General features: G+C 34.5%; 1 protein-coding gene across 1 annotated transcript; it reads left to right on the top strand.

Moving 5' to 3' along the window:
* The first annotated feature begins 2,336 nt into the window (after nt 1–2,336).
* On the top strand, nt 2,337–7,642 carry LOC121409582 (troponin C, isotype gamma-like). The gene is made up of 4 exons (XM_041601494.1): nt 2,337–2,906; nt 3,859–3,984; nt 5,583–5,700; nt 7,070–7,642. The coding sequence occupies exons 1-4, from the start codon at nt 2,825–2,827 to the stop codon at nt 7,317–7,319; spliced, it is 576 nt and encodes a 191-aa protein (XP_041457428.1). The 5' UTR covers nt 2,337–2,824; the 3' UTR covers nt 7,320–7,642.
* Nucleotides 7,643–12,332: the final 4,690 nt, after the last annotated feature.

Genomic DNA, 12,332 nt, shown 5'->3' on the forward strand with positions numbered 1-12,332 from the left:
AAAACCTAAGGAAATATCTCACAAATTTCAGTGTTTTCAAACAGTGCTTAGAATCATCATCATGATAATTCAGTTCATATTATTGTACACCATGCACACTAAAACGCCGTTTGAGACAATTTTGTCCCCAATGCTATTCATCACTTTAACGCTAAAGTCCGATGGTCTGTGTCTTGCCCGTAATTAAGTAGTACCTTACTCTTTTAATCACGATAGATAACTTTCACTATTGAGTGCGTATAAAAAACGGGACAGATTTGAAAAGTCTATTTAAAATTTTGTTTCAAATTATGACATCTATATTTTGATGTCAATAGATGCTCTGAAATCTCATCTTTGAAATGCCATTTCAAAAATAAATTTTGTTCATGCTTGAGCGAACACGGACATTTTTGTAGTGGGTTCAAAAAGAGGCTTGCGCTAAAATGGCAGAAATGAGAAATTTGATGATCAGACTTTTTGCTAATCAGCAAACTTCTTCTTAACATTTTCATTATCTTTGCCACGATTTTCGAATTATGCTGTCAAATTTCATTTATGAATTTATTTACTTGAATTATTTCAATTTTTTTTTCATTTAAACTTCTTTTACCTTTGAATTTTCCTTTGTAAGTAAGAAAAGAAGACTTTTTGTCAACCCAAGCAAGAAGTTTTGCATTATTAATTGGGAAAACTTGTAATTATTCAAATCATCTTATTATGTGAAACGAATTAAGTTATGGTACCTTTAAAAACATGAATCCTATTTTCAGGGGGTTATTAATTTCTTGACCAAGTTTAATTTTGTGCTTGACAGGACAAACAGGTAAAGATTCATGTCTTTCAATAGCAATGTTGTATTGAGTCAATTTTGAAGGAGTTAGATATCACAAATCGGATAAAATGTATCAAAAATTTGTGAGCGAGCGAAGCGAGCAAGCAAAATTTTCCACTTTTTTATCAAAATGTCAAATTTTGTGATAGATTTTGACATAATATTCAGATAATAAATCATAGTTCACTTTCTATCTTTCCTTTTATTTCCTTTCCACTTCTTTTTCTTTTTTTACTGAAGGGGGGGGGGGGCATCCCCGAGCCCCCGCCCATCTGCATACGACTGTTCAAAGGCACCATAACCTTTGTAGCGCACAATGAAAGGATTTGAAAAAAAAGACACGCTCTCCCATACTTCGGTTGACATTTTTTTGTTTTTGCTTATAAAAGGAATATTTAAAGCTAAAAGAGAACATATTAAAAAGAAATAGGAACAGAACAATTCAAGCAAATAAACAGATTTGAAAATGAATTTTGACTGCATAATTCGAAAATCATGGCAAAGATATTGAAAAGGTTAAGAGGAAGTCTGCTGCCTTAGCAAGAAGTCCGATCATCATATTTATCATTTTATGCCATTTTGGCGCAAGCCTCCCTCCTTTTTATACCCAGACAAAAACAATCCGTGTCCGCTCAAGCATGGACGAAACTATTTTTTAAAGGTCATTTGAAAGATAAGACCTTAGAGCATAAAATATAGACATCATAATTTGAAACAATTTTTTTTTAGACTTTTCAAATCTGTCCCATTTTTTACGCACATGCAGTATAGGTCTAGATTCTCTTAGAATCAGACACACCACTAGCTCTTTCACTTCCCGATACTCACAATTACAATCGCACTTGCACCAGCTTCGATCCATTACTTATCCTGCCGATAACTACAGTATAACCAAACATGATTATTCTAGAATATGACCTACTCTTAAACCTGACCTTAACTTGTATTTCAATTACTTTTGTACTTGTGTATTGTAACTTTTGCGTGAGCCATGTATACATGAGTTGGAATTATTTCCTCATGCTGACATATTTTTCATCATCTTTTGTTTTGTTCTGTGTATATACATTGTATCTACATGTGTGTAAACCAATAGGCCCCCATTCCTAAGAACGGAGACCATTGAAAGACCACTGAGAGACTTAAAATGTGCGATGTCTTACAGCGGTCTTCAAGATCACTGAAATTTGTGGAATGGCTCAGAAAGACCCCTCAAAGAACTCTGAAAGACTGATGGATATTTCTTGTCTTACTGGTCTTAGAGTAGTCCTATATAGATCTTTCAATGGTCTTTCAGAGATCTTGTATGAAACAAGTGATCTTTCAGCATTCTATCCAAAGACTTTGCCTGGTCTTTGAATGATCTTTGAATGATCTTTCAATGATCTCTCATGAGTCTTGAAGTGATCTCCGCAAAATCTTGAGAGACTGCCAAAAGATCATTGAAAGGCTATTAAGACCTTTGAAAGTTCATCTAAAGACCGCTGAAAGACTGCTGAAATACCATTTTCCTGTAAGACCGTTGTAAGACTGTTATTTTGAACCGTTTCAAAAAGCTTTGGAGCCCATGAAGACCACGAAGACCACTGGAAGATTGGTCAGTACCCGTGTAAGACATCAAAGACCATTGTAGGTTCATTGAGAGACCTCTGAAAGATCAACCATAATTCATGGTATTTCAAATGTCTTTCAGCGGTCTTGTTCTCTGTGGAATGGGGGTTTAAAAAAAAGAATTTCCTTTATGGACAATAAAGTTATTCAATTCAATTCAACAACTTTATGAAAAATGGCCCCGATATCATTATGATGCGATGAACGTATCCGCTATCGATATAAACAAACGGCTACGTCACAATGAAAGAGCAGCCCCAAACGTGGGTCAATTAACCACGCGCATGAGTAGATGCGCATGCTAGTATTTATACGTCATCGATATCGACGTGACGTAGCCGATGATGATGTCATACGTACCACTACTACTAGCTAGCAGCACAAAATACAACATTAAAAATGGGAATTAACCCCAGCTTTCCTATTCCAATTCCAAAGACCCACATCAGCTTTGATCCTGAGTTTTCTTATAGTTCAAGCGGTGAGTTTCTTGACTCTTGAAAATTGAATTGAAATGAAAACGCGTAAGAGTGTGCTTGTCGAGATCGAATATGCAGTATATTGTTGTCGGTGTTCAGGGGCCGCGCCGGGCAAACGGCCGGGCACTTGTGGCTGTGCTGCGACAGTGTGAGTGTGATGTTTACTGTTGCAGTGGTAGACCCTGGGGCCTGGCCTTATTATATTACGTACCGTATACTAACGTTAGTCCGGTTTTAGAAGAGATCAATCTGTCTTGTCCGTCCCTAGATATATTAGGCCTACCTAGCCTAGGTACCGTACGCATGTAGTCATATGTCAAGACTAATTTTAGGACTTGGGCCCTAGACCTAGACTTAGATCTACCTTACAAAGTGAGGCCCTGGGAAACACGGCGGACTGATTAAGCCCCAAGCCAACGCCTTCTCAAATCTTGTTTAGATATGAAATTATCCCTAAACGTGCATGAATATCATCAGCCCATTTCTATTTATCATGCCGCTGTATAGCGTTAACTTTTAACATTTTGTGTTATGAGACAAAAGTAAAATATATGGTACTATAGCATAGTCTAGATCTACCTCTTCCCTTTTTCAAGAATTTACACATTTGCTGCTAAATCAAAATACAAATTCACAAAAACGATTAAAAAAACAAACATACAAAATAATTGATCAAATCACAAATGTGACATTTAGATTACAATAAAATATAAACATATTATTGGAATAAATACAAATAATAAGAATAAAGGGGCAAAAGTATGAGCAGTAGGCCTACGCTTGACTGCACACCATCCAGGAGAAAGGGCTACAAAATATGGTAATATATAAGTGATGTCACATATACTGGGCCTTCTTTGAAATAAGGGAAAGGATTTTTTTTTTAATCATCATTATCCTGTTTATGTCAGAGCATTTTTGTTTACTATCAACCATCGTTTTTCTTTTCTTCAGGACATAAGAAGAAGGATTCAAATATAGAATACGACAAGACAGGTTTCGAGTCGGCAACGGAAAAGAATTTCCAGGTGTTTGTGGAGCAACGCAAGAAAGCAAGAGAAGCAAAACTAAAATTTGACGGTACTTGCTCATTTTTCTCGATCTCTCAAACCCTTTATTGATATGGTTTATTTCCAATTCGTCTAATGCAAATTCATCCAATTGCCAACTCGTCTACTATCATTTGGTCTGCCATCAGTTCATTCACTCACCACATGGTCTACTTTCATCTATTCTAATGCCAGTCCGTGTCATAACCAGTTGGCCCAATAGCCATTTAGTCTATATACCATTTGGTCTAATTGGACTAAGTGTTAAATTGTGCAAAATGATTGAAAATCAAATGGATATTAGACCAACTGGCTATTAGACGAAATGTTCATAGACGAAATGGTGATTAGACGAAGTGATAATTGGACCAAATGGTTAATGGACCAAATGGTTTTTAGACGAAATGTTGATGGACGAAATGGTATTAGACTAAATGAAAATAGACCATGTACTGAATGGACGAGTTGGCAGTAGACGAATTTGCAATTTTGAAATTTACCTTTAATATACTACCGTTTGGTTCAATTTTTATTAAGAGAAAAAAAAGACATTGTCCGACAGTATGTCCATCTGTATGTTCACAGTGTGGAAATGATCGTCACAATGTTGAATTTGAGAATATTAACATTGTGAATCGCATCTTCACACAGTCAACTATGTGAACACACAGTGAGCCGTTACACTTTACACGTACGTGTCTACCCACAGTGTGGAATTGTTTTCACACTGTTGAATTTGAGCATTTTAACAGTGTGAATTACATCTTCACATAGTCCATAATGTGAACACACGGTGTACACACTGTGAACACAATGTAAACACACTGTGAATACAATGTCATCACACTGTGAACACATGGTGAACACACTGGCAGGCTGTGAACACAATGTGAGCACACTGTGAACACAATGTGAACACACTAAATACACTGGCCCGTATTCTGAAGTCAGGTTTAACTTAGACTCAGGTTTAAAGTTGTGGTTTAAGTATGGGGAGCATAAGTATCAATTTTTTTTTTATTAAGTTGTACGTTTCTTATGTTTACTGTGCTCTTTCCTAATTCATCGATGGTGAAGACTATAATCTATATATACTTCCTTGACAATTATGAATGATTTGAGAGCCAAATGAGCTGAAATATGATATCTCTACCGTTAGTGATTTATGTAACAATTGGCTGTCCATACTTAAACCACAACTTTAAACCTGAGTTTAAGTTAAACCCGACTTCAGAATACGGGCCACTGAACACAAGGTGAACATGATGTTAACACACTGTACACAATGTGAACACACTGTAAACACAATGTGAACACACTGTGAACACAATGTGAACACACTATGAACACAATACGAACACAATGTGAAATATCACTGCATAATTGTGATTGGTGACTTACCACTTCCCTAATTTCCATAGCTTTGTGAAAATAAGCCAAACTTTGTAAAATTTGTCTCTTTCACTCCGTCCTTGCGAACGCAGGTTGTCATGCACAAGCCCTTACAATGTAGATATTGCGACAGACGATTTTTACTTAGCAACCACCACTGAGCATTTACTGACTATTCTATGTTGGAAAGCGCTCAGTGATTATTATCATTTTTTTCTTGTAAATTTATCTTTTCAGATCTGGATGGACTACGTAAGAAATTTCCCCAATATACGGTCGGGCAGATACAGGACTTCAAATATCAATTCATGTCATTTGACCTAAATCAAGATGGACTTATTGACTATCCAGAATTGTAAGTCAGGATTTTTTCAGAAAAGATTATGCAGAAATGTTGTATTTTCTCAGTTGTTCTAATCCATTTAGTTTCATTTTGCGTTGAGGAATTCGAGTTTCTATTGGGGCGGGTTGTATAGCTGGACGAGTTTGTTTGTTTATTGTTATTGTTCTGGCTTGATGCTTTCGCTGTTTTTATCATAGGGCCATTTTGGGTCCCCTAATAAATGCTCACACGGTCAAGAATAGAATGGAATATTGACTCAAACATTGAGCTAATCCCACCCAATATTTGGACATTTGCTTGTAACAAAATTGAGACAACAGTTGCCCATGTTGGTGCTTATAATTTTGTAAATTTATCCTTCATTCATATCTTGCAAAAAATTGGTAAGAGAAAAAAAGTTTCGTACAAATTTTCGGATGATTGATAACTTCTTGTTCAATATTTTCAGTGTTCAGTCGTTGGTGATATTATTTTTAAAGAAAATTGAAAATTAAGGAAGCATACATCTAATTAAAAAAGGTGGAGGAAAAGCAATATTAAGAAGAAATATAAAAATCAGTTTCATAAAAAGCCAAGTAATGACAAAATGAAAAGGTAAAAATTCACTCCTTGATATTTTCCTTGTGTTCTTTCGGAAAACTCGCAATATAAGCCTATTGTAATTCATATACTGTATGAAATTTTCCGAGTATTTTGCTCAAAGTGTAGCTTATCTTATTTTTCTTTTTTAACAATTAAATTAAATCCTTGTTACATGTTAGTTTTCTTCTTGCGGGGTAATTTGAACCACAAAGGAGGGGGACTACATAACCATCTTGTCTTGTTTATATATTGTTTCAGTTAAATAATCTAAGGTCTTATATATTGCGGAAAGATTGAAAATCTCGAATTCGTTGAGTTTGATAAAGTATAAAGTTGTTAAACGTAACTAATCACGTTTATTTTCATTAGTCAGAATTTATAAATACATACCTAATGACTTGTCACTTATCCAGGAATAAGAATAAATACTACAGTTTTTAATGTGTGTGTTTTTTTTAAAGCCTGTTTGGGGAAACTTTGGGGACAAGGTCATGTCTTAATTTCATGTCCCTTTTTAGTAAATTATTCCCCGGTCAAATCTTCATTTCTTTCCATCCTTTAATACTGAAATATGTCTCATGATTCTGTTTGATGGTGTGAAGTAATTTTTCTAATTTTTTTTCATTCCGATTTTTTTTCGAAATGTATCATACTGCGACAATACTAATTGATTTCAAAGCATCTCATTGAAGCCAACCTTCGATTAAAAAAACCCGACCATATTGTGTAATGAGAGAATCACCCTGTCCCTTAGGACAAAATGCTAATCGTTTGATTCTATCACTGTCCTCCAATATAGGCAACATGCTCTCGATGAGCTTGGCGATACCTCGTCCGATCAGAAACGGCGCCGGGCTTTCGAGCAAATTGACGTGGACCATTCAGACAGTATAGATTTTGAGGAATTTGTGGAGCTGTTGACAAAGGTTGTCGCCCAAGATGGCTCCCTCTCTGAAGCAATCGGGAAAATGTGTAAACGGGGCACCGAAAAGACTAGTATTATCAGGACAATGCCTGTCGAAAGACAACTAGAATTAGGACTGTTTTGATGATCAAGTTTAGGATGCTTGTATTTATTCACCAGAGACATCCTATATATCCATACAGTATTATGTAATATATATTGGATGGTGCGTATAACTTATTATCACCCAATTCAAATGTCCTTTCAATTCACCCAATTGAATTATCAAAAATATATTTACTATTGAATCTCATAACATGTGATATGTATATTTGCTTGAAAGCAAGTTCAACAAAATTAATAGGCTCAAATCGATTCTTTGAAATCGTTGGAATACTCAATGTTGTGTAAATAATATGACAAAAATATAAATACTTTCTTACTGTTGATGTTATTGCTGTTACCTCATTTTTTTTTGAGATAATGAAGCATGAAAGGTGATAATTCAGTTTTATAGATATGATCAATGTTCTATGGACTATATACTCCCCATATGCTTATCTTAATGGTTATACAGTATGTGTAATGTGAGGCTACCTTTCTTACAAAACACTAACTAACCTTTGGTTAAGTATTCCTTGGGACTACAATAATTTCTTTTTTAGACCAAAAGTTCATACTGTCATGCCACCTTTTATTGATCATCCCTTTGATTAAAAAGATAATTGTACGGATGATCCAGTTGAGCCCTTCTCTTACCTCTCTGCAATTACATATACTACGAAAACAAGACCTTGAATACATATTATGACTAGAGCATAAACTCGCAATATTGTCTTGTTGAATTTTGATACTTTTGTCAGAATATTGTTATTTTTCTTACAAGAACATAAATCTAGTGAAATTACCTTTGATTTATAAAATCTACATGTAGATAGGGCATACTTTTGCCAGAAAATGTGTCAAATCGTACTACAACATTACCTCGTCAATACTTTTGCTTAAGAATCTAGATAATTTTACTAGAATTGTGTCAAATTTACTCACACGATCTCTCCAAATGGTGTTGATAATATCTGAATATTTTTTCAGAAGATTAAGAATGTTCAGTTTAACTAAAAAAAAATTATCTCGCTACATGTGTATCTATCTTGCTGGAATTGAAATACTTTTGTCAGAATTGAGTCAACTTTTACTAGAACATGATCTATTCATTATCTTGCTATAGAATCTGGATAGTTTGGTCAGTAATGTGTCACATTTTGACTAGAACAAAATCTAGTGAAATGTTCTTGCTACATTCAGGTTTTTACATTTGCCAGAATTGTGTCAAATTTGACAAGTAGGAAATTTCGTGAACACTTTTGCCAGAATTGTTTCAATGTTGATGAAATATGTAGTTAGTAAAATATATTATATTGTACCTTGCATAAATTGATGATAGTATATACGCATAATGTCTTCATTTTCTGTATCAATGGAAGCAGGTGACCAGATTCTGACACCCGGTCGCGTTCAAGTTGCGAAGACTGCACGTCTGAAAAAAAGACTGAAAGCACGGACATATATTATTCTTCATCACCTCAACATCGCTGAATGCTCCATAAATTCGCTACGTCCGTCGTGTTTGGAAAACCCTTGTTACTGACAGTTCTCGCAACTTGAAAGGTCAAGTCTACCCCCAGAAAAATTTTGATTTGAATAAATAGAGAAAAATCAAAATAGCATAACGCTGAAAATTTCATCAAAGTCGGATGTAAAATAAGAAAGTTATGAAATTTTAAAGTTTCACTTATTTTTCACAAAACAGTCATATGTACAACTCGGGGACATGCAAATGAGACAGTCGATGATGTCACTGTTTCTTTTGTTTTTATTGTTTGAATTATACAGTACTTCAATTTTACAGATTTGACAATAAGGACCAAATTGACTGAATCATATAGTATTAAACAATGTTAATCGAGCTTGTTCTGGGAGGAATTTATCCTTTTTTCACTTGAAAATGAGGAGAATATTAAAATATTTCATATTTCATTTAATAAAATACGGCAGATATAGTGAGTGGATGACGTCATCAGTCTCCTCATTTGCCTACTGACTAGGATGTGCATATTACTGTTTTCTGTGATTAGATTGCGTGAAACTTTAAAATGTCATCAACTTTTTTATTTTACATCCGACTGTGATGAAATTTTCATTGTTATGCTTGATATATTTTTCTTTATTCAAATCAAGTTTGTGTTGAGGTGGACTTGTCCTTTGATAATGTGGCCACAATGTGACACCATGCTTTAATTGTTTACTTAGATACGCATCTAGTTCATGACAACAAACAAAAAATGCTCTTTAGGTAAGGCTTGTTTAAAATTATCAACTCGAGCCTCGCGTTCACATTAGACGTATTTGGTCATTATTAGAAAACATAATGTATTTTCCCGTTTTCTAGTCTAAAGCTTCACGCAATCATAGTTAATTTGTAATGACATATCTCCTTAACTCTAATCGTGCAATAATTACTTGTAAATATTGTAATTTTTCATGATTGTTTTTCAAGAAATAAAAAAATATCCGGCATGTCAAGCAGTGCTTAAATCATTAACAAAAAAACTAACTGTACACTGTCCATAAAATATCTCTTTTCAGGTCTTAATTGGGATATCAATTTTAATAGCTGGCGCATCTCGCTTGCCACCGCTCACCATACGATTGGACTGCGACCCGATTTGGAATAAAACGTATTAAAATTTGATGCGAATATTGAGACATGGAACTCACTGCAGTTCTAAATTATCGAACGAATATATACCAAATTTGTTTATATGCTACCATTCTTTATTAGAAGGGAAGCAAGTTAAATACATAGTCGAGATGACGTCATATCAATCGTACGAGTTGCTAAGATTTAAAATTTTCCATTTAATACTTCAAAAGAAAGGCTTGCAATCAATTCAACCAGAGTTATTGTATTAGTATTCTTACTTTTAAGCTTAGCCTAAAATAAAAAGATACGTTTTGTTCACATTTTCAGAAAATAAGCAAAATGCGATTTTGTTCCAAAAATGGATCGTGGACCAGTCGAAATCTTTGCGGAAGATGAACCTATCTTGTTTACGATGACAAAAGTGCGGCACCCTCTTGATGAAATCAAATACATGAATATACAGCGCCCCACCCCCCCCAAAAAAAAAATGTGCCTCTGATATAGGGCTGAAGTAATTCTAAAATGTGGTAGTATTCTCAAATAAATGTTTTTGAGTAGAAAGCTCATTTTCATGATCTAACTTCTATGAAAATTGGTCGCACTTCAGCGGTTTTGAATACACACTCTTTACAGTGGTGCATTTTAGATCAATCCAAGTTTGCATCATTAAAGCATTATCTATGGCATGTTAACTCCCATGTTTACATCCAGGATATGAGAAGGGACATTTCCCTAATCATATCCAGGCTCATCGAATCATAAAGTTGAGCGTGTTCAGAAGGACAATAAACATAAAAATTATTTTTTTTTTAGATAGAAATTAGAACATGAGATGAGCTTATCGTTCCACACATTTCTTTGAGAATATTTTTTTTCATTTTTGGAAGTAATCTAGCCGCATATCAGAGGGACATTTTTGGGGGACGCGCTGTATTAGTGTATAACAGCTCATTTTTGCACCATGTCATTACTATGGACCTATATACATCAGCGTAATTATACAAGACATCCCCATGCAGGAGAGTACATGACCGTTTCAAATACGCGGATAAAGTTAGGTTGGTCCAACTTGGTCGAAGCGTTTGATAATCATCAAGATTATCGTTCCCTGCCACCACACGATGTTAATAAAAACATCTAAAAAAGAAATACATACCGAAAGGATACACAGCAAAAACTGTGGTGTTAACCGGTGCACATACATGTAGAGGACCACACCAGTTATTTTTACAACGGTGTTAAATTGGTGGTGTTAGTTTTACACATTGGCGGCTGAAGCCCTAAAAATTAGGGGGGTCTACCTGAAATTTTGTGAAAAAAGGGTCATCCACCTAAATTTTAGGGGGGGGGGACAAGAGACATTTTAAGGGGGTTCACCAGAATTTAGGGGGGGACGCAGGAAACAAAATTGACAAGCAAAAAAAAAAGGTTACCAACTAAAAACTGTCCCCCATCCCCCCGCTTCCGCCGCCTATGGTTTTACACCTATGGGTGTTATTACAACACATTTGGTTGTTAAATTTACACTCTTTGGTCTTATGTTCAATCTTTAGGGTGTAATTTTAACACCTCAGGCTGTGGTCCTCTATTAACACCAATTGATATCAGTTTTAACACCACAGTTTTTACAGTGTAGTAATTTATGAAAATATGTAAGTGTGATTTAAATACAGATATGGAATAAAAATGTATTCATTTTTATTGAATTATTCATCATTTATTTATATTCTGCATAACAAATAAATCAGGGTAACGCATTTTTTTTTTAGAGTTGACGATGACTAAGAATGATGTATAAATTATACTGAATTTAAAGGACAAGTCCACCCCAACAAAAATTTAATTTGAATAAAAAGAGGAAAATTCAACAAGCATAACACTGAAAATTTCATCAAAATCGGATGTAAAATAAGAAAGTTATGACATTTTAAAGTTTCGCTTCATTTCACATTACAGTTATATGAACGAGCCAGTTACATCCAAAATGAGAGAGTCGATGATGTCACTCACTCACTATTTCTTTTGTTTTTTATTGTTTGAAATATGAAATATTTTGATTTTCTCGTCATTGTCATGTGAAATGAAGTTTCATTCCTCCCTGAACACGTGGAATTCCATTATTTTAACATTATGTGCTTCAGGCAAGGAGGTCCTAATCATCAAATTCGTAAAAATTGAAATATTGTATAATTCAAACAATAAAAAACAAAAGAAATAGTGAGTGAGTGACATCATCGACTCTCTCATTTTGGATGTAACTGGCTCGTTCATATAACTATTTTGTTAAAAATAAGCGAAACTTTGAAATGTCATAACTTTCTTATTTTACATCCGATTTTGATGAAATCTTCAGCATTGTGCTTGTCTGATTTTTCTCTATTGATTCAAATCAACATTTTTCTGAGGTGGACTTGACCTTTAAAATCACTTGCGGAAGATGGATTGCCATTTTAT

The sequence above is a fragment of the Lytechinus variegatus genome, chromosome 2, assembly GCF_018143015.1.
Source record: "Lytechinus variegatus isolate NC3 chromosome 2, Lvar_3.0, whole genome shotgun sequence".
Taxonomy (NCBI): domain Eukaryota; kingdom Metazoa; phylum Echinodermata; class Echinoidea; order Temnopleuroida; family Toxopneustidae; genus Lytechinus; species Lytechinus variegatus.